Raw genomic sequence first — 21,432 nt, 5'->3', positions numbered from 1 at the left:
CTGGACATACAAGTGGTAGAATTTGTGGATTTCTTGTGAATACTCGTTTCTTATTATTATGACGACGTTTATAAATTTGTGAAACATGGAATCCAATTTTTTCACATATAAATGTTAGTGTTGCTAATGTTAAACCACCGGCTAATATTTTAAACGGTAATGATAAATTATTCATATTTAATCCTGGTTCATTGTCACTCAATTTTAATGGACAGTAAGGTACTAATGGTAATTTTCTTTGTTCAAGATGTTTAATGATACCGAATTGCACAAGATTTCGTAATCTGAAAAAATTTGTAAAAAAAAAAAAAAATAAACATCATTTAGCAAGTTTCGGTATAAGAAGCCATGAGATATTTGAAATTAAAATAAATAATTATAAAAATAATATACAGCATGAACATAATGATGATAATGACTATTTATAATTTTCCGTAAAATAATTATGACAAGAGCCATTGCTTTTAATTTAAAAATTAATTTTTTTTTTTTTTTTGCAAATTTACTATTGTCCATATTTCTTGGAAAAATTAAAATCTACTTTTTTCAAAATCAACTAATTACTGATTGTATTGTAATGACTTGCTTCTACTATTATTTCAAATTTAATTTTTATTGTTATTTTCATATTTTAAATGTACTTTATAAAATGTTCATTTATTTTATTCATTTAAATAATTCTAAAAAAATTGCAATTCATTTTTGCAACTTACTCCCTTTTTATACTTACAGTTTATCAAATTTTTCTTGATATAGAGAACCTTTTGGATATGCAAATGCAACTGGCTGCTTATAAATAATTTCAGGCATAATGACAAATTTGCATCGATACTTTTGAGGCTTATTTGCTCTAACATCTTTAAGATAATCCTCTTTAATCATTTGCTGAAAATGATTACCATCACCGAGATATATTTTTTCTTTTTCATACATTATTCTTAAAATTTTTTCATCTGATGGTTTATTGATAAAATTACCATAATTATTTTCGTATGATTTTGTTAAATTTTCCAACTCTTTAATTTTCAACTAGAATAAAAAATAAATCATTCTTATTATTTCAGAATATGAATTATACATGATAATGTATTTAAACCCTGGTGAAAAAAAATCTGGCATATTCTGGTAGATTCTGCAAGATTCGACGAAAAATTTCAAAACCTGGCAGATTCTGCCGGCCAAATATTCGGCTCCCAACAGTCTGCCAGATTGTTTTCACCAGGAAAATAGTTTTTCTACGAAGACTAGGAGACATAGGATCAGTATAACAGTATTGAATTTGCCAACAAAAAAAAAAGTCAAGTCTATAACTTTTAAATTACTGAACTTAGAGGGCTCGTATAAATCTAAAAAGAAGGGCTTTTTTTTTTTTTTTTCAAAAACTATCGTTTATAGAAGAGAGGTTCATGATGGTTCACAAAATTTTCAAAGGCACAATCTATTTTTGGAAAATGTTTGTTCTTTTTCTAAATTTAATACCATTTAAACTATGAATCTGAGAGTATAAGTTACGAGGGTTGCTTAGGTCTTCAGATAATTTTTTATCATTTCCATTACTCGAAAATGAATTAGCAATCAAAGAAAAAAAAAAACAGATGTTCATGCACTGAGAAAAAAAATTGTTACAGTTTAGCAAATTTTTTCTTGGAACTTTTTTGTCTTAAGTTGAAAAAAAAATAATTAATTCGAGAAAAAATGTCTTATTTTAAAAAAATATTTTTTTTCAATTTGAGACAAATTATTTTGTTTTTAAAAAAATATAGAATTAATTTAAGAAAACTTGTGATAAATAAAATTAATAAATTAATAAATTAGTTGAATCTATATATCTATGTAGTGAAAAAAGAAAATATATGATTGATTTTGTTAACTTATTCAAATTAGAGTATGTATTTTATAATAAATTGAATTACATCACCACTTAACTTTTTTTTTGTTATTTGTCTAAAAAAAAAAAAATAAAATAAACTTACTCAAATAAATGTATTATAAGACGTCAAGTTTATTATATATTTAATAAATAATATATGTGAAAGAAGGTCATTCTTAATGAGGATGAAAATTTTCCATCTTTCAAGTTAACGTGCGATGGCTATTAGGGTATTACACACTGGCGTTTGGAGTATAGGTTTGGATAGGTTTTTAGGGACATAGGTTCGAATCGCGCTCGGGACGAAAAATTAATTTACAAAAAAAAAAAACTATTATACAAACAAAAAACGAAATGAAGTTCTCAGTGAACGAAAAATAATAATTTATTTTTTTTTTAAATTAAAAAATGTATTTTTTCAACTTTTGATTATTTATTAATTTAAGTTGAGACAAAAATCATTCAAGTTGAGAAAAAAACATATTCAAGTTGAGTGAATAATGATATAAATAGAGCATATTTTGATTTCATTTTAGCAAATTTTCCCAAGTGGAAAAAATATATTTATTGGAAATATGAAATATATTTATTTTATATTTAGAAAAAATTTAGAAAAAATATGAATTAAATTTAAAATATATACAGTTTTGGACATACTAAAATTAAATTTAGAAAAAATTTAGAAAAAATTTAGAAAAGATTTAGAAAAAATATAAACTAGATTTAAAATATACATATACAGTTTTGAACATACGAAAATTAAATTTAAAAAAAATTTAAAAAAAATAAAAAAAAAATTAAGAAAAAATTTAGAAAAAGTTTAATTTTAGTATGTCCAAACTTGAACATATTCTAAATTTAATTTATATTTGTTCTGAATCTTTTCTAAATTTACTTTTAGTATGTCCAAAACTGCATATCCATTAAATTTAATTTATATTTCCATTAAATATAAATTAAATATATTTTTTCCACTTGGGTACGTATTAGGCTTAAAAAGAGCTCCTTCAAAAGGTCTAGTGCTTTCTGTGAAATTGTCGTTCTATGATCGATGAATACTTTCTGAGATAAAAAAAAAAATTGTCTTTTTTTTTTTGAATTTCGAGGTTTTGAGTTTCGAGATTCGCGAACTATTGATTATAACCGAAAAAGTATATTGCGGGAAAAAGTATAATAGAGTTTTTAAAGGTGCATATCCCTATGCATAAAGCACTAATGTTTTCGGAGGAGCCTATACAAAAACTGATCAAATAATTAAAACAAAAATTGGTTTAGCGACATCTGGCGTTAAAATTATAAATTAAGTAAAACAAAAAATCACGCGTTAATGAGCACATGGGTTTTGACGCCATAATGATAATAATTCACGACGCTCGAATCAGGTTAATTTATAACGATAATAACTTAGCCAAAAAGTGTCGTAGATAAAAAATTCAAAAAAATTTTTTTCTTAAAACTTCATGAACTATCGCGTGGTATACCCCACGTGCGCCTTCTGCGTGGCACCCTGTATATGGTGGTCCAAAAAAACGCTAAAAATGATACAGAATATAACTTGAGATAAAAATTTTCTTAGACATTTCTCGCTATCAGCAGACAATAAAATTGAATTATATTGAATAATTAAGTCAATCATATTTCAGCAATTAAATTTAAAATAATCATGGCTCTAGCCGGAGTATTGAAAATTTTTAATTTTCAACGATTAACGCAGGCTGCACGCCCAAATGAACGTTACCAGATCTTTTTCTTCAATTTAATTTCAACATAGTAGTTGAAAATGATCAATTATTTACCTGCTTCAACGCATACTCAATATAATGTCCTCTTGTTGATGACCACATGCGATTGTCATTCACGATATCAGTAACCGAATGATATGGAAATGGGGATGTAAATAATGATGAGTATACAACCGCATTTAAGTTTGCAGTATAAGCTGTTGTTAATATTCCTATAAATATCCACCAACTGGCAAATAACACACGATTTGAATCTACAAAACAAATTTTATACAACATTTAATTATTAATTTACATATATTTCCATAATTTAATGTAAAAATATTTAATTTCTAATTTTTAAATGACCTGTTTTTGGAATTCTTGTTGAGCCTTGTTTTAATGTAGCACTATAAATAAACCATACAAATTGTAAAAATGTATAATTTTCAGTTTTTGAATGTTTCCATAAGTATGATCTAAAATATTGTAAAATATTTTTATTTTATTAATTATTAGCTAACATTTGATAATTTTTGAATACATTTGGCATTATTAAAAATGAAAATTACCTCAAAAATATTATGCAAAAAGAAATTGGAACACTAATTATGAAAACAATGACAATTAATATCCAAACTTCTTTTGTAAATGGTGCAAGTAAACTAGTTCCAAGTGCTGAATTATCTGGTCTTTTCATCATGGCTTTCAATTCAATTTGTGTTAACATTGGACTGTACGATACATAAGGATACATATGAGGATTTATTGGTAAAAATGCAACTGCCATGTCGACTTTCTAGATTTAATAAAAACAATTAAATATTTTTTTAAAAAATTCTTAAATTACTTTTCTTGATGAAAATATTTCTCAAAATTTTATTTGGATAAGATTTTGCTTTTTTTTTTTGAATTTTAATTGGCTGAATTGAAATTAAAAAATATATTCAAGTATTTTAGAACTAAGAGAAAAAATATTTTTCCAGATTATTTTTTAATGCCAATATCGAAATATTTTCTAATATCATTTTTATAAATTAATATTTACCTTTTCATGCAACAAACCAATGACACCCTTTTTGTGGTCTCCAAATATTTTTTGATCTGGCATTACAATTTCATATGTAATATTTAATTTTTTACTTATCAAATCAAATATATAAAATGCGTAAGACGTTACATTGCCCATTGTTTTTCCATTCAATTTATAAATTGATGAATACGGTGACATCTATATTGTAAAAAAAAAAAAATTTCAAAATAATTAAAATAAACAACAATCAATCTTACATAAAAACTTGAAAAATATTATCAAAAAAATTCAAAATTATTTAACAAATCTTACATCAAGTGTCGTAATTTTCATAACTTCCGGTAACGAATTTTCATCTTTGGATTTAGGCTTTTGTGTAGCAGTTGATAAATCAACTACTTTCATATCATTTTCCCCTATAAAATAGAATAATTAATATTATTATAAATAAATTCAAAAAAAAAAAAAAAAATTTTCACAATAATTAAAAACAAAAAAGTTAAAAACAACACAATAAATCACTATAATTTAATTTTTAATTAATGAAAAATATTTTTTGCAATAATTACAATCATATCGTTTTTCATCAATGAGAAGCGAACGATTTCGATCACAATTCGTCGTATTAGAAATAATACAAATGCCCATAAGCATTAAATCAAATCCCGTCATTATGATTTAATTATTGACACAACATTTTTAAAAAAAAAAACACAATTCTCAAAAACAATATAATATCAATAGTATTATCCTTTTTTAAATTTCAAATTATTATAATAAAAATAAATTTTATTTATCACAACAATAAATGAATGTAATTCGAGAGCAGCCAGTGACCCGATATTATAAACTTTGACACTTATATTGTAATTTTTTTTTCAATGTTTCAATGTTTCATACAACTAAGTCACTTAGCTGTCCTGTGACCATGTATGTTTATTATTCGAGAACTTAACTTTTGTATATTTCACGATAAAAATACTCATCTAGACCGTCAAGCTTCACGCGAGACATTAAGGATGATCCTCGTTGTGTTGAGTACCGGGGTGCAATGTACAACTATCGACTCTACACCTCGCTCTACCCTGTATGAATTATTATTTCATTTTTAATTTGTTTTTATCATTTTGCGTGTTAAAAAGATCATTGAAATTAAAAAAATTTATTATGCATTAAAAAGAAATGATAGTATATATAAAAAAAAAAAAATTTAATCAAATTTTTTTTAAATTTATTTATTTAGAAATATTTTTTCATTTTTAAATTTAATTTCGAATTGATTAGTTTATTTTATCAATTGCATGAATGCAAAATAATAAATTTTTATTATAATTTTTTTTCATGATTAAATTGACCTTTGATCTTGGTATTACTTTCTTTTTTTTTTCAAAACAACTCTTGTTCTACTTTTTATTTGGCTATTTTTGCAATTGAAAAAATTACATGACATGTGTGCATACAATGATTGCTGTTGTTTTTTTTTTTTTATTTTTTTATATGACAACGCATGAAATAAAGTCGTTACAACAAAATGCAGTCAAATTTTAGCATAGAGACAAATTCATACTTGATCGATCGAGTTACTCTCAAGTTGATTCAGTCACGACACGCATTATTATTATAAATTACTAGACAACTATATACAATTTATTTAAATAATAAATAAAAATTTTATTGGAAAATTTATTTTATTCACATAATCAATGTTTAAAGTTCATCTTTACAATGCTGGATGGGTTAGTAAGTATTTCTTTTTCTTTAAAATATTTTTACCTTGGTTTGAATAATTTTATTACGTCAAAAAAGCAACATATAAATTTGAAGAATGATAAAGTCTAAAATACGACAAATTGTTAAATATAAATAAATCAAAAGGCCTACCTAATACATACTATTAATAAAATGAAAAATTCTTAAATAAAACCTTGTCACACAAAATATGATGTCATTGATGATCTTGTATGATTTAATTTATTTTTAATACTTGTATAATAACTTTACGATAATATCAGTAATAAATTTTCATTTTATATCCGGAAAATTACAGAAAAAAATAGAAGAATTTGTTTGTAAATTTTTTTTTTTTTTAAACAATCATTCGAATAAAAATATATATATATTTTTTTAAATTTATTTCATTTCAATTTATATATTTATTTTATCAAAAATTGTCGTGACACGATTGCGTGGCTCATTATCTATTCATTTTCCACTGGCAGTGGGATGACACTTGAACTATTATCAGGTGAGAACATTTCATCCTCATCACTCATAAGCTTTTTTGAAACATATCCAAATCGATGAAAATAAATATACATGATACAATGTGATTAATTTGTAATTTTTAAAAATATTATTTTATTGCGGTCAATAATTGTCAAGTGCACTTCAATTATTATGTAACAGAAACTACAATCCTATATGCTTAAAAAAAAAAATAATCAATATAAAAACTAACAATAATATTATATATTTTAAAAAATTTCGTTTGCATGGACCGATTTGGAGGTAGAAGATTTCGTCGTCAATCTCGTGGTATTCATGATGACTCATTGTTCATTGATGAGTGTTGTTTGAAATCTTGATCGATAGATGAATTATGAACTTATTATTTATTACCAAGATTAATATTATAAATATATAAAAAAAAAAACAAGATGGCTTGATTTAGTTTTAAAATGAATAATAAAATTCGCATGATAAATAAGTAAATTAAAAAATGTACATCAGAAAGTGCAAGGATAAATTATATATACCTATATATATTATTTATGAAAAAAAAAAAAAAAATAAAACATATGTTCATTGACCGTCTGAATATTGTTATGTTTTATTGTATTGGTGTCGTTGCGATAGAAAAATTTAATGAGCCTATTTACAATAATTATTTTTATTTTTTTTTTTATCATAATTAAAATGCACTCTATTATTTTAATTCGTAATTTTGAAATTTAATTATTTACAATTGAGGGTCTACATGCAATAACCCGCTACGCGACAAAAACATTTTTTTTTTAAACAATGATAATGATTAAAAAAAAAAAGTCTAATGAAAAATAATTTTCATTTTTTGTTGTTAATAATATTAACAATAATAAATAAAAATTATCTTTCATTAGACTTTATTTTTTTCATCATTATCATTGTTTGAAAAAAAAATTTTTTTGACGCGTAGCGGGTTATTGCATGTAGACCCTCAATTGCCAATATTTTTGGAGTATATAATTATTGATTGAATAATTTTCATTTTCACCCCAAGTGGAAAAAATATATTTATTGGAAATTTACATTATATTTAGAAAAAACTTAGAAAAAATTTAGAAAAAATATAAATTAAATTTAAAATATACCTACACAGATTTGGGCATACTAAAATTAAATTTAGAAAAAATTTAGAAAAAGTTTAATTTTAGTATGTCCAAACTTGTACATATTTTAATTTTAATTTATATTTGTTCGAAATTTTTTCTAAATTTAATTTTAGTATGCCCAAATCTGTATATCCATTAAATTTAATTTATATTTCCATTAAATTATAAATTAAATATGAATTAAATATATTTTTTCCACTTGGGACTATATATATAATCAATTTTCACAATTAACTTGAAAAAATAAAAAAATATAATTATTACAATAATCACAATAACAATAATTTTGATCAGCTTATAGTTATACAAATCGCATAAAACTATAACAGACATATACAAGTACAGTTAATTAAATATATTCAAATACATGAGTCTGGCCCGTGTCGGAAAAACGGAGGTTTTCCTTTCGTCGTCAAAGTCGTCTTGAAAATATAGGCATGTGGAAAAGTTGAAAAATATATTGCTTTTATTTTTTTAATTATTTTAATTGATTAAGACATCTCTGATTTTTCATTTTCATACGAGTATATCTCTTGTTTATCAATAAAACTCTTGAAATTTTACATATATATATATTTATAACAAAGAATAATGAAAAAAATTTTTGTAATGATATTATTTATTTATTTATTTATTTAATTTGTGTCAATAGAATTGAATCTTCTATTTTGACTCAACCGTTTAGCTTATTTAATTACTAAAAATGTTTATTTATATATGTAGAATATATTTCTAAAATTTCAAAAATTTAAATTAATAATTAAAAAAGTTATTGAGTTAATAACAAGGGAGCGCGGTCGCATTGATTATTACGCGCGCAACAAAACAGCGACTTGCCATCACCCATATTAGAACCTTCGATATGCGTGTCAAACGTGACCGCGCTCTATTGTTGTTAACTCAATAACTTTTTTAATTATTAATTTAAATTTTTAAAATTTTAGAAATATATTCTACATATATAAATAAACATTTTTTACACTGGAAGTTATTAAAATTTTCAAATTTCTTCGCTAAACGGTTGAGTCAAAGATAAGAAGATTCAATTTTCTATTGACACAAATTAAATAAATAATATAAATAAATATTATCATTATTTTCTGAAAATTTTTTTTTTCATTATTCTTTGTTAATAAATATATATATATATATAGGTAAAATTTCAAGAGTTTTTATTGATAAACAAAAGAGATATACTCGTATTATTATTGAAAAATGAAAAAAATCAGAGATGGAATAATTTTCTTAATTAATTTTTTTCAATTAAAATAATTAAAAAAAAAAAAAAACCATAAAAGCAATATATTTTTTTTTTAACTTTTCCTACATGCTTATATTTTTTAATTTTTTTTTTGACGACTTTGAAAATTAAGAATTGTCCAAGCCATTGGACAATACTTCTACCGTTTTTCGAGCGTGCAGGTCGTTATTGCATCCGGACCCTCAATTATGTGGGAATAATAAAATGCATTGTAATTATGATGAAAAAAAATTTATGAAAATAATTATTTTAAATAAGATGATTAAATTTTTCTATTGCATTGGTACAAATAAAATAAGACATATTTTTTTGTAGAATTTTTACATTTCGTTTATCAGGATGCTCATAATATATTGTTTAATTTTTCTTGATTATTGCTATAAGGATTAATTACACGAACATGTATAGTAAAAATATTACGACTGTAAACAATCATTATTCATTACATTTCTAATTGCTTCACTTAAATTAAATAACTATACGTAATTTTTTTTTTTTTTTTTTTTCTGAATCACTCATGTTTAAACACATTTATTGTATTATCAGAAGTAAATATAAGTATTTAAGAAAATGACTTGTTTAATTATTTAATTTACATGAAAAATAATATATTGATTTAAATATTACAAGATAAATTAGGTATTATCTGTAGTATTGAAAAAGTAATGCAGAGGGAGATCTTGTTGGTATTAATCGTTTGCCACCAAGTGGTAAGTCTACTTCCAAATAATCCCGTCCATTAAATATTATTCTTTTGTTCATACTGATACTTTGATAAATTGGTGATGGATTACCAGTATTTGGATAATTATCAAAATAATTATTAACTGGATATACAAATGGTAGAGTTTGTGTAGGAATTCTTGTCAATACTGGTTTTCTTTTATTATGACGACTTTTATAAATTTGTAAAAGATGTAATCCAGTTTTTTCATATATTAATAGTAGTGTTGCCAATGTAAAACCACCGGCAATTATTTTGTATGTTAATGATAAATCATTCATTTTTAATTTACGTTCAATGGAATTTAATTTCAATGGACAGTAATGCATTGCTGGCAATTTCATTTGTTCAAGATGTTTAAATATACCAGTTTCCACAAGATTTCGTAATCTGAAAAAAAATTTTTTTTTGTTATTTTTTAATATAATCATCCAGAAATAAAATATTCTGCTTGATAATTTTTTCCAAACAAAAAAATAAACAACATGTAGCAAATTTTGGTATGAAAAACTATGATATATTTAAAATTGAAGTAAATGCAAACATAATGCTGATTATGACTATTTAAAATTTTACGTAGGTGGGACGCTTCGCGTTACCTACGTATATTGGATTTGTCTATTTAATATATTTTATTAAATGCGTTTATTCGATTTATTTATTCAAATAATTTCGATAAATTTGTAATTTATTTTTGTAAAATACTAGTGAATATTTTTGTTGTGGATTATTATCTACCAGTTTTTTATATTTATAAATATTTAGTTATGTAATGTTTCTTTTTAAACTCACTGTTTATCAAATTTTTCTTGATATAGAGAATCTTTTGGATATGCAAATGCAACTGGTTGTTCATAAATAATTTCCGGCATAATGACATATTTGCATCGTCGATTTTGAGGCTCTTTTTTTCTAACATTTTCAAGATAATCATTAACAATCATTCTCTGAAAATGATTACCCTCACCGAGATATATTTTTTTTTCATTATACATCATACCTAAAATTTCTTTATCTGATGGTTTATTAATAAAACGACCATAATTATTTTTGAATGATGTTTTCAACATTTCAAACTTTTCAATTTTCGACTAAAATAAAAAAGAAATCATTATGAATTATTTATTAATTTAAAAAATTATTTTTACAATATAAATTATATTCAATAATTTATTTCCAATAGCTTTTTTCAGTTTAATTCTAATAGTGTGTAAGTTATCGATTATTTACCTGCTTTAAAGCATAATCAATATAGTGTTCACTTGTTGATGACCACATTCTTTTGTCATTTACAATATCAGTAATTGATTTATAGGGCAATGTAAATTCTGCTAATGTCAAAAACGCAGTCAAATTTGCAGTATAAAATGATGTTAATATTGTTATGAATATCCACCAACTGGCAAATAACACACGATTTGAATCTGCAAAATAAAATTTAAACAACATTTAATTGTCAGTGTACATATTTCCATATGATTTAATTTAAAAATATTTTATTTCTAATTTTTAAATTACCTGTTTTTGGAATTATTGTTGAGCCTTGTTTTAATATAGCACCATAAGTAAACCATGCACATTGTAAAAATGTATAATTATCAGTTTTTGAATTTTTCCATAAGCACGATCTAAGATATTTAAAAATATTTTAATTTTATTAATTATTAATTAATAACTAATAACTTTTAAATACATAATAATTACCTTAAAAATATTATGCCAAAAAAAATTGGACCACTAATTATAACAGCAATGACAATTAATATCCAAACTTGTTTTGTAAATGGTGCAAGTAAACCAGATCCAATTGCTGAATTATCTGGTCTTCTCATCATGGCTTTTAATTCAATTTGTGTTAACATTGGACTGTACGATATATAAGGATGCATATCAGGATTTATTGGTAAAAATGCAACTGCCATGTCGACTTTCTAAATTTAATAATAACAATTAAATATATAAAAGAAAAATTCTTAAATTACTTTTCTTGATGAAAATATTTCTCAAAATTTTATTTGGATAAGATTTTGCTTTTTTTTTTTTTGAATTTTAATTGGCTGAATTGAAATTAAAAAATATATTCAAGTATTTTAGAACTAAGAGAAAAAATATTTTTCCAGATTATTTTTTAATGCCAATTCCGAAATATTTTCTAATATCATTTTTGTAAATTAATATTTACCCTTTCATGCAACAAACCAATGACACCCTTTTTGTGGTCTCCAAGTATTTTTTGATCTGGCATTACAATTTCATATGTAATATTAAATTTTTTACTTATCAAATCAAATATATAAAATGCGTAAGACGTTACATTGCCCATTGTTTTTCCATTCAATTCATAAATTGATGAATACGGTGACATCTATATTGTAAAAAAAAAATAATTTTTAAAATAATTAAAATAAACAACAATCAATCTTACATAAAAACTTGAAAAATATTATCAAAAAAATTCAAAATTATTTAACAAATCTTACATCAAGTGTCGTAATTTTCATAACTTTTGGTAACGAATTTTCATCTTTGGATTTAAGATTTTGTGCAGTAGTTGATAAATCAATTACGTCCAAATCAAATTCCCCTATGTAAAACAAAATAATTAATATTATTATAAATAATATAATTCAATTAAAAAAAAAAACAACACTCTCACAATAATTAACAACAAAAAAGTCAAAAACCACAACTAATAAATCACTATAATTTAATTTTTAATCAATAAAAAATATTTTTTGCAATAATTACAATCATGACGTTTATCATTAATGAGAAGCGAATGATTTCGATAACAATTTGTCGTATTAGAAATAATACAAATGCCCATAAGCATTAAATCAATTCCCGTCATTATCATTTAATTATTTTTCATTGACACAACATTTAAAAAAAAAAAAACACAATTCACCAAAATAATATAATAATAATATTATCATTTTTAAATTTTAAATTATTATTTTAAAAAATAAATTTTATTCATCACATTAATAAATGAATGTCTAAGTCATTTCAGAGTGCCCGGTGAATCGATACTAACTTTGACACTTATATTTTTTCAATGTTTCAATGTTTTATACAACTAAGCAACGTAGCTGTCCTGTGACCATGTATGTTTATTATCCTAGAACTTGGCTTGGTATATTTTACGATAAAGATACTCATCATGCATTGTCACGCGTCACGCGAGACATTGAGGATGATCCGTTGTGATTATTACCGGGGCTAATGTACAACTATCGACTTCACACTGTATGAATTATTATTTTATTTTTTTCATTATTTTGCGTGTTAAAAATATCATTGAAATAAAAATATTTGTTAAAAATTGAAAAAAAAAAATAACAATTATATTTTTTTTTTAATTTAATTTGGGATTGAATAGTTTATTTTATCAATTGTATCAATAAAAAATAATAAATATTTATTATAATTTTTTTTTTTTTTGATTGATTAAATTGACTTTTGATTGAAAAATTTATTCAATTTATTATAAGTGATTATTATTTTTATAAATACAAAACATCAAAGGTCACTCTTGTTCTACTTTTGTCTCATTGAGAACTTAATTCTTGACCTACTTTGTTTATCCAACTATTTTTTTTTTTTTTTTTTATGTTGGAACAACACTCTGTTGTATTATATTATTTTACCATTAATTTTATTATTTTTTTTATCCATTTTTTTGCTGGCTAACTGCTAAGTTAATGTAACTTGACTAGATTTTTTTCTTTATTATACATAAATTTGATGAATTAATTTTTTTATAATAGAAAAGTTTTTAGTTTATTGAGTTTTTTTTTCATTTGGCTATTTTGGAAATTGATAAAATTACATGACATGTGTGCACACAGTGATTGTTGTTGTTGTGGTTTTTTTTTTTTATATGACAAGGCATGGAATAAAGTCGTTGCGACAAAATGCAGTTAAATTTTAGCATTATTGATGGAGACAAATATTCATACTTGATGGATCGAGTTACTCTCAAGTTGATTCAGTCAAGACACATTATTATTATAAATTACTAGACAACTATATACAATTTTTATTATAATTTTTTTTCATGATTAAATTGACCTTTGATCTTGGTATTACTTTCTTTTTTTTTTTCAAAACAACTCTTGTTCTACTTTTTATTTGGCTATTTTTGCAATTGAAAAAATTACATGACATGTGTGCATACAATGATTGCTGTTGTTTTTTTTTTTTTTATTTTTTTATATGACAACGCATGAAATAAAGTCGTTACAACAAAATGCAGTCAAATTTTAGCATAGAGACAAATTCATACTTGATCGATCGAGTTACTCTCAAGTTGATTCAGTCACGACACGCATTATTATTATAAATTACTAGACAACTATATACAATTTATTTAAATAATAAATAAAAATTTTATTGGAAAATTTATTTTATTCACATAATCAATGTTTAAAGTTCATCTTTACAATGCTGGATGGGTTAGTATTTCTTTTTCTTTAAAATATTTTTACCTTGGTTTGAATAATTTCATTACGTCAGAAAAGCAACAGATAATGTTGGAGAATGATAAAACTAATTCTCGATTGTATTTTAAATTGGGGAAAAATATCACATCGTATGCATATATAATATCGAAACAAATTGGAATAGAAAAAAAAAACAAAATGACAAAAAAATATGGGACAAGCACTAAGTGGTCACACCTTTTCAAACGCCACATCGCCAAGTTCTCCAACACGAGGTTTTTTTATTTTTTCGTTGGAACAGGGGATGTTAAAATTTTTAAAAAGAAAAAGTTTCAAACAAATATAAATATGAGACAATAGACATAATCATGCGTTTTTATTTAATTTTTTTGGAAATTATTTACCAAGGTATTTTTTTTCAAGGCAAATTTTCTTTACAATTTTTTTTTCATCATGATGTTTAATTGTTTACTGGTGATACCGTTTTAATTATTTGGCTAGTTATCTTTGATTGATCAAATATCAAAATTCAAAATAATAAGACTGATGATATAATAAATGCAAATATTCAAATTTATTTGTTTTAATTTTATCTGATGACCTTCATTAAAAATAAAGTTTTTTATTTTATATTTTTTTCTTTTGCTGCATATCCTACTTTTTTTTTTTTCTATTTTGTAATCGATAGAGCTACTCATGTCCGTTGGAACATCGCATAAAATACAGAAAATTATAACAGTTGGAAAATAAAATGAGTCAGTCTTTGTTTCAATTTTCATTTTTTTATTTTTATTTTTTTTATTCAACTACATAGAATCTAAATTTATCAGACAATCAATTTTAATAACAATATTTTTTTAATTTTGCCAATGAGCATAAATTTCTGCAGTACTATTATTATCACCATTATTAATATGTTCTTCATCTAAAATTAATTATTTAAAAAAAAATATAAATTATAATAAAATAATTTAATACTTTGAAATAAAAAAAAAATAAAAAATCGAAATTTTTTCAATTTATTTTATACTTGAAAAAAATTAGCGATTATGAATAATTAAATTTTGCAAATTACGAATAAAAATAAAGTGCATTTCAATTATGATAAAAAAAAAAAATAATGAAAATAATTATTGTAAATAAGCCTTCTCAACTAATTTTATCTATTTTTTTTTTTTTTTTTTTAATTTTATTTATTTATTTATTTATTTTATTTATTTATAATTAACAATATTTTTGAATTTTTAAATAACATTTTTGAAATATTTTTTCAAACTATTCAACAGATATAGGTCAAGAAAAAAAAAAAAAAAAAGGAAAACTCTTTAAAATTATAACTATAGTAAATAAAAAAAAATGTAAAATTGTTTTTTTTATTATTCATTTCAAATTAATATAAAAGTCTCATATTTATCAGTAAAAAAAAAAAATTAATTATTGTATTGATTTGGGTGAATTTATTAGACTGAAAATATTTCGAAATAAGTTGCAATATCAGTTTGTTTTTATACACATTATTATTTTTATTTTTTATTTCAATTAGACCAAAGAGCACATTTGTGGCATTTAAATTGGTCACTATATTCATGATGTACATAGTACATAATTGATATTAGTTTTACAATGATTATAATATAATCCTAATTAGTAATTCTTAACATAGATTTATAATGTAGATAAATTTTAAAAGAGTGTAAGGATTTATTATTTCAAAAAACTCAAGAAGTTTTTAATTGAGATATTTTTTGGTAAACTAAATATGTCAATATTTTTGTTTTCAAGTGTTAAATTTAAATTATAAATAAGCTGGTTAACAGGAGAATTTAGAGTGATGTTACAATTATTTGGATATAGAAGACTATTAGACCTGCTATTGATTGTGCGGTGAACCCATAGGGGTAATTCACACAATATTTCAGGACAGTAAATGTGTCCAATTAATACCTTAATTTCAAGTAATGCAATAATAATAGTTCTTCTATATTCAATAGTAATAAAGTCATTATTATCATCAAAATAATAATTTTTTAATTTTCTAATTGTTTATAATTAATATTTTTTTCATATAACTAAGCAGTACGTTTTAATTAAAATAATAAAAATGTTGTATTTACAAAAGTTCAGTCGACTGAATGTACAATTCTAATATTTGAAATTAGAATGATAATTTTACAATTTATATTATCAACATTTTAGTTTTCAAAATAAACACAAGATGTCGTAATGAATACTAGGGTATTTAACTCCAGTAAACTCCAAAAGATGTAGACTTGTTTTGTTGCGTTTGCGTAAATTGTGCATATTGGAGTGTTTTGGAATTTGGAGTGTGTAAACTAATCTTGTGTTAAAAAAAAAAAAATTAACAATAACAATATTTATTTAAACGATAATGTGAACTGTGAAAAAAAAAAAAAAACATAATTAATGTTATTTATTAAATAATAATTGACGTGACAATGGCTCCAACAATTCAAACAAACGGCAATAACGATGATCGAGATAAACGCACAAGACCGGTTGAAAAACGGTGAGTAACCTCAAATTTATTGTTGTCATAAAAAGTATTAAATACATAATGTTTTAATTAAAATTATAAAAATACAAAAAAAAAAAATTAAATTACCTAATTAAAAACAGATCGGATCCTATTTGTCGAGTTAAATTTTGCAACACTCTGCCTGATATACCATTTGATGGAAAATTTATATCTTATCCATTTGAACCAACGCGGTGAGTATTGTTGATAATAATTGATAAAAATTTTAATAATTAAAATTATATATAATTTTATGTTTATTATAGATTTATTAAATATAATCCTACCTCACTTGAACGTAATTATAAATATGACGTATTGACTGAACATGATTTGGGTGTTGAAATTGATTTAATTAATCGTGATATGTATGGAGGTGATTTAAATGCACAATTAGATATTGGTGATGAAAAATTACTTGAAGAAGATGTATTAACACCACAAGATTCAAAACGTTCACGTCATCATGCAAGAAGTGTATCATGGTTACGTAGAACAGAATATATATCAACTGAACAAACAAGATTTCAACCACAAACAATGGATAAAGTTGAAGCTAAAGTTGGTTATAGTATTAAAAAAAATTTCAAAGAAGAAACATTATATATGGATCGTGATAGTCAAATAAAAGCTATTGAAAAAACATTTGAAGATAATAAAATACCAATTGAAAAACATTATAGTAAACCAAATGTTGTGCCAGTTGAAGTGCTTCCAATATATCCTGATTTTAAATTATGGAAATATCCATGTGCACAAGTTATATTTGATTCTGATCCAGCACCAACTGGACGTTCATTACCAGCACAAATTGAAGAAATGTCACAAGCCATGATTAGGTATTTTTTTTTGTAATATATACCTATATATTGTAACAAATGATTTTGATTATTAGTGTATTTTTATTATTTTCTTTAAATTTTTAGAGGTGTCATGGATGAAAGTGGTGAACAATTTGTTGCATATTTCTTACCAATGGATGAAACAATGGAAAAAAGACAACGTGATTTTACTGCTGGTATTGAGTATGCTGAAGAAGATGAATATGATTATAAAATGGCTAGAGAATATAATTGGAATGTCAAAAGTAAAGCATCAAAAGGTTATGAAGAAAATTATTTTCTTGTTATGCGTCCTGATGGTGTATATTATAATGAATTAGAAACACGTGTACGTCTTAGTAAACGTCGTCAAAAAGCTGGTCAACCACCTAATAATACTAGATTAGTTGTACATCATCGACCACTAGATGCTGATGAATTTAAACAACAAAGATATCGTGAAAAACAATTAGAGCCACCAAATGAAGAGGAAGAAGAAGAAGAAGAAGATGATGACGATGATGATGATGAAGAAGAAGAAGAAGCAGAAACAACTGAAAATCAACAAGATGGTAAAAAGACACCACAAGAAAAAGAAAATAATGGTAAAAAAAATTTATTTATTTATTTTTATTATTATTTAATTGATAATTAATTTCGTTTTATTTAAAGGTTCTGATAATGAAGGCTCACAACGTTCATCACGTGCATCATCACGAGCATCCAGTGGAAAATCTCGTTCACAATCAAGAAGTGTTTCAAGATCAAAATCACGTTCACGATCTGGTTCTAGATCACATTCTGGATCACGTTCAAGATCAGCATCTCGTTCAAAATCAGGATCACGATCAAGATCAGGTTCAAGATCAAGATCAGGCTCACCAGCTGGTTCACAACATTCTAAATCACGTTCACCATCAAGATCACGTTCACGATCAGTTTCTAGACCAAAATCAAGATCACGATCAAAATCAGCAGCATCATCACGTTCAAGATCACCCAGTAATAGTGGCAGTGGTAGTGGATCTCATTCAAGTGGTAGTGGCTCTGATAGTGAATAGAATAATATTATTATTAACAAATTTTCATAAAAAACAAAAAAACAACAAATTTCCTAAATACACATGTCTTATCGTATCATTTTTTTTTTTATGTAACAACGAAAATTATAATTATTTTATGCTTTCTGATCTAGTTTTTACGTGTTTTTTTTTTTTTTTTTCTTTTCATTAATTCATTTTGTTAAAAAATATTTTATTGCTCCATAAATTGATTTATATTTCTAATAGCTGATTAAATAAAAAAAAAAAATCTAAATTAACCTGCTAAAATTGAGCTATATTTTTATTAAAAATAAAATTCCTAAATTAAATTGAATAGTTTTAATAATTAATTTATAATATTTTTGAAAATAACTTATCAGTAATAGTTTAAAAAATAATAACAAAAAAAAACAGCCAATAGTAATATTAGTAATGAAGAAAATTGTGACTGAAAATCCCTAGAAAAGTCACCAGTGCTTGCACGGAAATTGGCACAGTGAAAACCTCCCTTAAATAACCACCACTGTTACCACTATAAAAAAACAAAAAAATATGACACAGTGGAATTCTGTATGATTATTATTATCCCATGTGTCCTAAAGGTGCTCTCTCATATTATTGCGTCATTCACTAAAAATTGAACAGTTGTGAAATTTTTTCATTGAGGTAAATATTATTATTAATAATAGTTAAATTCTTAATATTATATTTTAAATAATAAACAATAATAATATTATTATTAAAATTATTATTTATTAATAATGTGTTTTATGTGAACAAATTTAAAAGCTTGTTTATAAACTTTCCAAGTTCACATGGCACACTTGTATGTTTGTTGCTCATAAAATTGTGAAATTTTTTTTTATAATTACATTTTGTCAACTCATCAACGACATAGATGAACAATAAATAATTTTGTTTATTTAAATTATAAATAATATTACTAGTTTGTTAATATAATATTAATAAATTATTAATAATATTAATTAAAAATTTTTAATTATCAAAATGTGTTGAGTATTGAAATGATAAATTTCTAAAAACATTGATCAATATGTGCCAAGTTGACATGAAATTTATTATCATACTGATGTATATAAAATAAATTTGAAAAACAAAAATACATTTTGATTAACATTCAAAAATAAAAAGATTAAATTATAATTATTATATTTTTTAAAAATCTTTAAATAGAATTAACGTCATTGTTCAACAAAGATAACAAAAATTTTATTAAACATAAATATTTTTTTATATTTAAATCATGATTTTATCTGTATCTGTTTCAACATGACTCATTGTAAATAATAAAAAAAAATTTATTTTTACATATAATAAATAAATACACAACTGTTCTAATATTAATATTATATATTTTACAGAGAATTAAGTGATAACAAAAAAAAAAAGAAAAAAAGAAGAAGATGGCACCAAAAAATAAAGAAAATACAAATTTAAATAAAAAAAAAAATACAAGTTGTGATGAGGATGGTGATAGTGAGGATTATCGTAGAAGAAGAGATAGAAATAATCAAGCTGTTAAAAGATCACGTGTTAAAAGTAAACTTAAAACACAACAAACACTTGAACGTGTTAATCAATTAAAAACTGAAAATGAATTATTAGAAGAAAAAATAAAAATGCTTACTAAAGAATTGGGATTTCTTAAAGATTTATTTTTAGCACATGCAGGTAAATAATTATTATAAATATTTATATAATTATTAATTGATAAATATTTAATATATTTTATTATCAACAGGATCAAATCAACATACAACACCAAATCTTCAAGATTTAGATTTAAATGCACTGTTGGCAGATGATTCAAAATCAAATGACCAAAAAATCATGAAATTTTAATTAAAGATTTTTTTTTAAATGTTTTATTCTTTGTGAATACATCATTATTTTAATGTGATTATTATCAAATTTAAAAGATTTGTTGGACATCTTGGAAAGATTCCAACTCTAATTATTTTGCCAGGCATGACTATTAAATATTTATGATGATAAAAAACAAAAAAAAAAAAATAATGATTAATAATTAAATCCTACTTTCTTTTTTATTTTAAAATTAAAAAAAAAAAAAAACATATTATAAATTAAATTAATCAATATAATTTAAAATAAGCATTCCACATTTTTTAAAAATAAAAAACAAAAAATACTCTTAAAATGTGGAATAGCAAAATTAAATTTAATAAATCATAAAATTAATTTAAAAAAAAAAAATTATATTTAATTTCTTAATAAAAATATAATAATGTAAAAAAAAAAAAACAAGTACAAATTAAATATGAATTTTATAAATCATTGTAAAAATAGTATTTCCTTAAAAAAAAAAAAAAAAGTACTCCTTGCCTGGATTTATTAAAGTAATGTGTACCTGGATATTATCGTTCATTGCCAAAAAGAACCGATCGATTCTCTCTCGGTCATTTTTAAAAAGCCCCAGAGTGTAAGATAAAGACAACAATAAAATAATTCCCAATATTTCAGTAACGTAAACTTGCCCTCCAAAAAAAAAAAAAAACCTTCTTGCTGAACACAAATTTCTCTCCTATTTTTAAAATTTTTTTTTGTAATCATAAATTACATCCTCTA

The 21,432-nt window shown here is 23.3% G+C and overlaps 4 protein-coding genes across 4 annotated transcripts; 2 read left to right on the top strand and 2 right to left on the bottom strand.

The window, feature by feature from the left end:
• Positions 1 to 3,937: 3,937 nt before the first annotated feature.
• Positions 3,938 to 5,313, bottom strand: LOC122859782 (probable glutamate receptor). The gene is made up of 5 exons (XM_044163466.1): positions 5,194 to 5,313; positions 4,937 to 5,040; positions 4,640 to 4,822; positions 4,164 to 4,390; positions 3,938 to 4,070 (listed from the first exon to the last, which is right to left on the bottom strand). The coding sequence occupies exons 1-5, from the start codon at positions 5,294 to 5,296 to the stop codon at positions 3,938 to 3,940; spliced, it is 750 nt and encodes a 249-aa protein (XP_044019401.1). The 5' UTR covers positions 5,297 to 5,313.
• Positions 5,314 to 9,898: 4,585 nt separating this feature from the next.
• Positions 9,899 to 12,831, bottom strand: LOC122859781 (probable glutamate receptor). Its single transcript, XM_044163464.1, has 8 exons — positions 12,729 to 12,831; positions 12,461 to 12,564; positions 12,163 to 12,345; positions 11,685 to 11,911; positions 11,499 to 11,608; positions 11,211 to 11,404; positions 10,773 to 11,071; positions 9,899 to 10,370 (listed from the first exon to the last, which is right to left on the bottom strand). Exons 1-8 carry the CDS (start codon positions 12,829 to 12,831, stop codon positions 9,899 to 9,901), a joined length of 1,692 nt encoding a protein of 563 aa, XP_044019399.1.
• Positions 12,832 to 16,713: 3,882 nt separating this feature from the next.
• On the top strand, positions 16,714 to 19,113 carry LOC122859360 (RNA polymerase II-associated factor 1 homolog). The gene is made up of 5 exons (XM_044162857.1): positions 16,714 to 16,952; positions 17,063 to 17,155; positions 17,228 to 17,800; positions 17,888 to 18,387; positions 18,455 to 19,113. Exons 1-5 carry the CDS (start codon positions 16,882 to 16,884, stop codon positions 18,841 to 18,843), a joined length of 1,626 nt encoding a protein of 541 aa, XP_044018792.1. The 5' UTR covers positions 16,714 to 16,881; the 3' UTR covers positions 18,844 to 19,113.
• Positions 19,114 to 19,293: 180 nt separating this feature from the next.
• Positions 19,294 to 21,178, top strand: LOC122859359 (CCAAT/enhancer-binding protein gamma). Its single transcript, XM_044162856.1, has 3 exons — positions 19,294 to 19,491; positions 20,208 to 20,517; positions 20,588 to 21,178. The coding sequence occupies exons 2-3, from the start codon at positions 20,250 to 20,252 to the stop codon at positions 20,686 to 20,688; spliced, it is 369 nt and encodes a 122-aa protein (XP_044018791.1). The 5' UTR covers positions 19,294 to 19,491; positions 20,208 to 20,249; the 3' UTR covers positions 20,689 to 21,178.
• Positions 21,179 to 21,432: the final 254 nt, after the last annotated feature.

Source organism: Aphidius gifuensis, linkage group LG6, assembly GCF_014905175.1.
Source record: "Aphidius gifuensis isolate YNYX2018 linkage group LG6, ASM1490517v1, whole genome shotgun sequence".
Lineage (NCBI taxonomy): Eukaryota > Metazoa > Arthropoda > Insecta > Hymenoptera > Braconidae > Aphidius > Aphidius gifuensis.
The sequence above is the reverse complement of the archived record's forward strand: the minus strand, read 5'-3'. Positions and strand labels throughout refer to the sequence as shown.

What these genes read in the sequence shown, in the direction of transcription:
- LOC122859782 (XM_044163466.1), bottom strand. Translation starts at nt 5,296, where the DNA reads ATGACGGGATTTGATTTAATGCTTATGGGCATTTGTATTATTTCTAAT. An exon ending in TGATGAAAAACGATATGATT is followed by an intron (nt 5,041 to 5,193) that starts GTAATTATTGCA and finishes TCTATTTTATAG; the next exon opens with GGGAAAATGATATGAAAGTA. An exon ending in TTGGTTTGTTGCATGAAAAG is followed by an intron (nt 4,391 to 4,639) that starts GTAAATATTAAT and finishes TATTAAATCTAG; the next exon opens with AAAGTCGACATGGCAGTTGC.
- LOC122859781 (XM_044163464.1), bottom strand. Translation starts at nt 12,831, where the DNA reads ATGACGGGAATTGATTTAATGCTTATGGGCATTTGTATTATTTCTAAT. An exon ending in TAATGATAAACGTCATGATT is followed by an intron (nt 12,565 to 12,728) that starts GTAATTATTGCA and finishes TGTTTTACATAG; the next exon opens with GGGAATTTGATTTGGACGTA. An exon ending in AACAATAATTCCAAAAACAG is followed by an intron (nt 11,405 to 11,498) that starts GTAATTTAAAAA and finishes TTTATTTTGCAG; the next exon opens with ATTCAAATCGTGTGTTATTT.
- LOC122859360 (XM_044162857.1), top strand. Translation starts at nt 16,882, where the DNA reads ATGGCTCCAACAATTCAAACAAACGGCAATAACGATGATCGAGATAAA. An exon ending in ATGTCACAAGCCATGATTAG is followed by an intron (nt 17,801 to 17,887) that starts GTATTTTTTTTT and finishes TTAAATTTTTAG; the next exon opens with AGGTGTCATGGATGAAAGTG. An exon ending in ACAAGAAAAAGAAAATAATG is followed by an intron (nt 18,388 to 18,454) that starts GTAAAAAAAATT and finishes TTTTATTTAAAG; the next exon opens with GTTCTGATAATGAAGGCTCA.
- LOC122859359 (XM_044162856.1), top strand. Translation starts at nt 20,250, where the DNA reads ATGGCACCAAAAAATAAAGAAAATACAAATTTAAATAAAAAAAAAAAT. An exon ending in TTTATTTTTAGCACATGCAG is followed by an intron (nt 20,518 to 20,587) that starts GTAAATAATTAT and finishes TATTATCAACAG; the next exon opens with GATCAAATCAACATACAACA.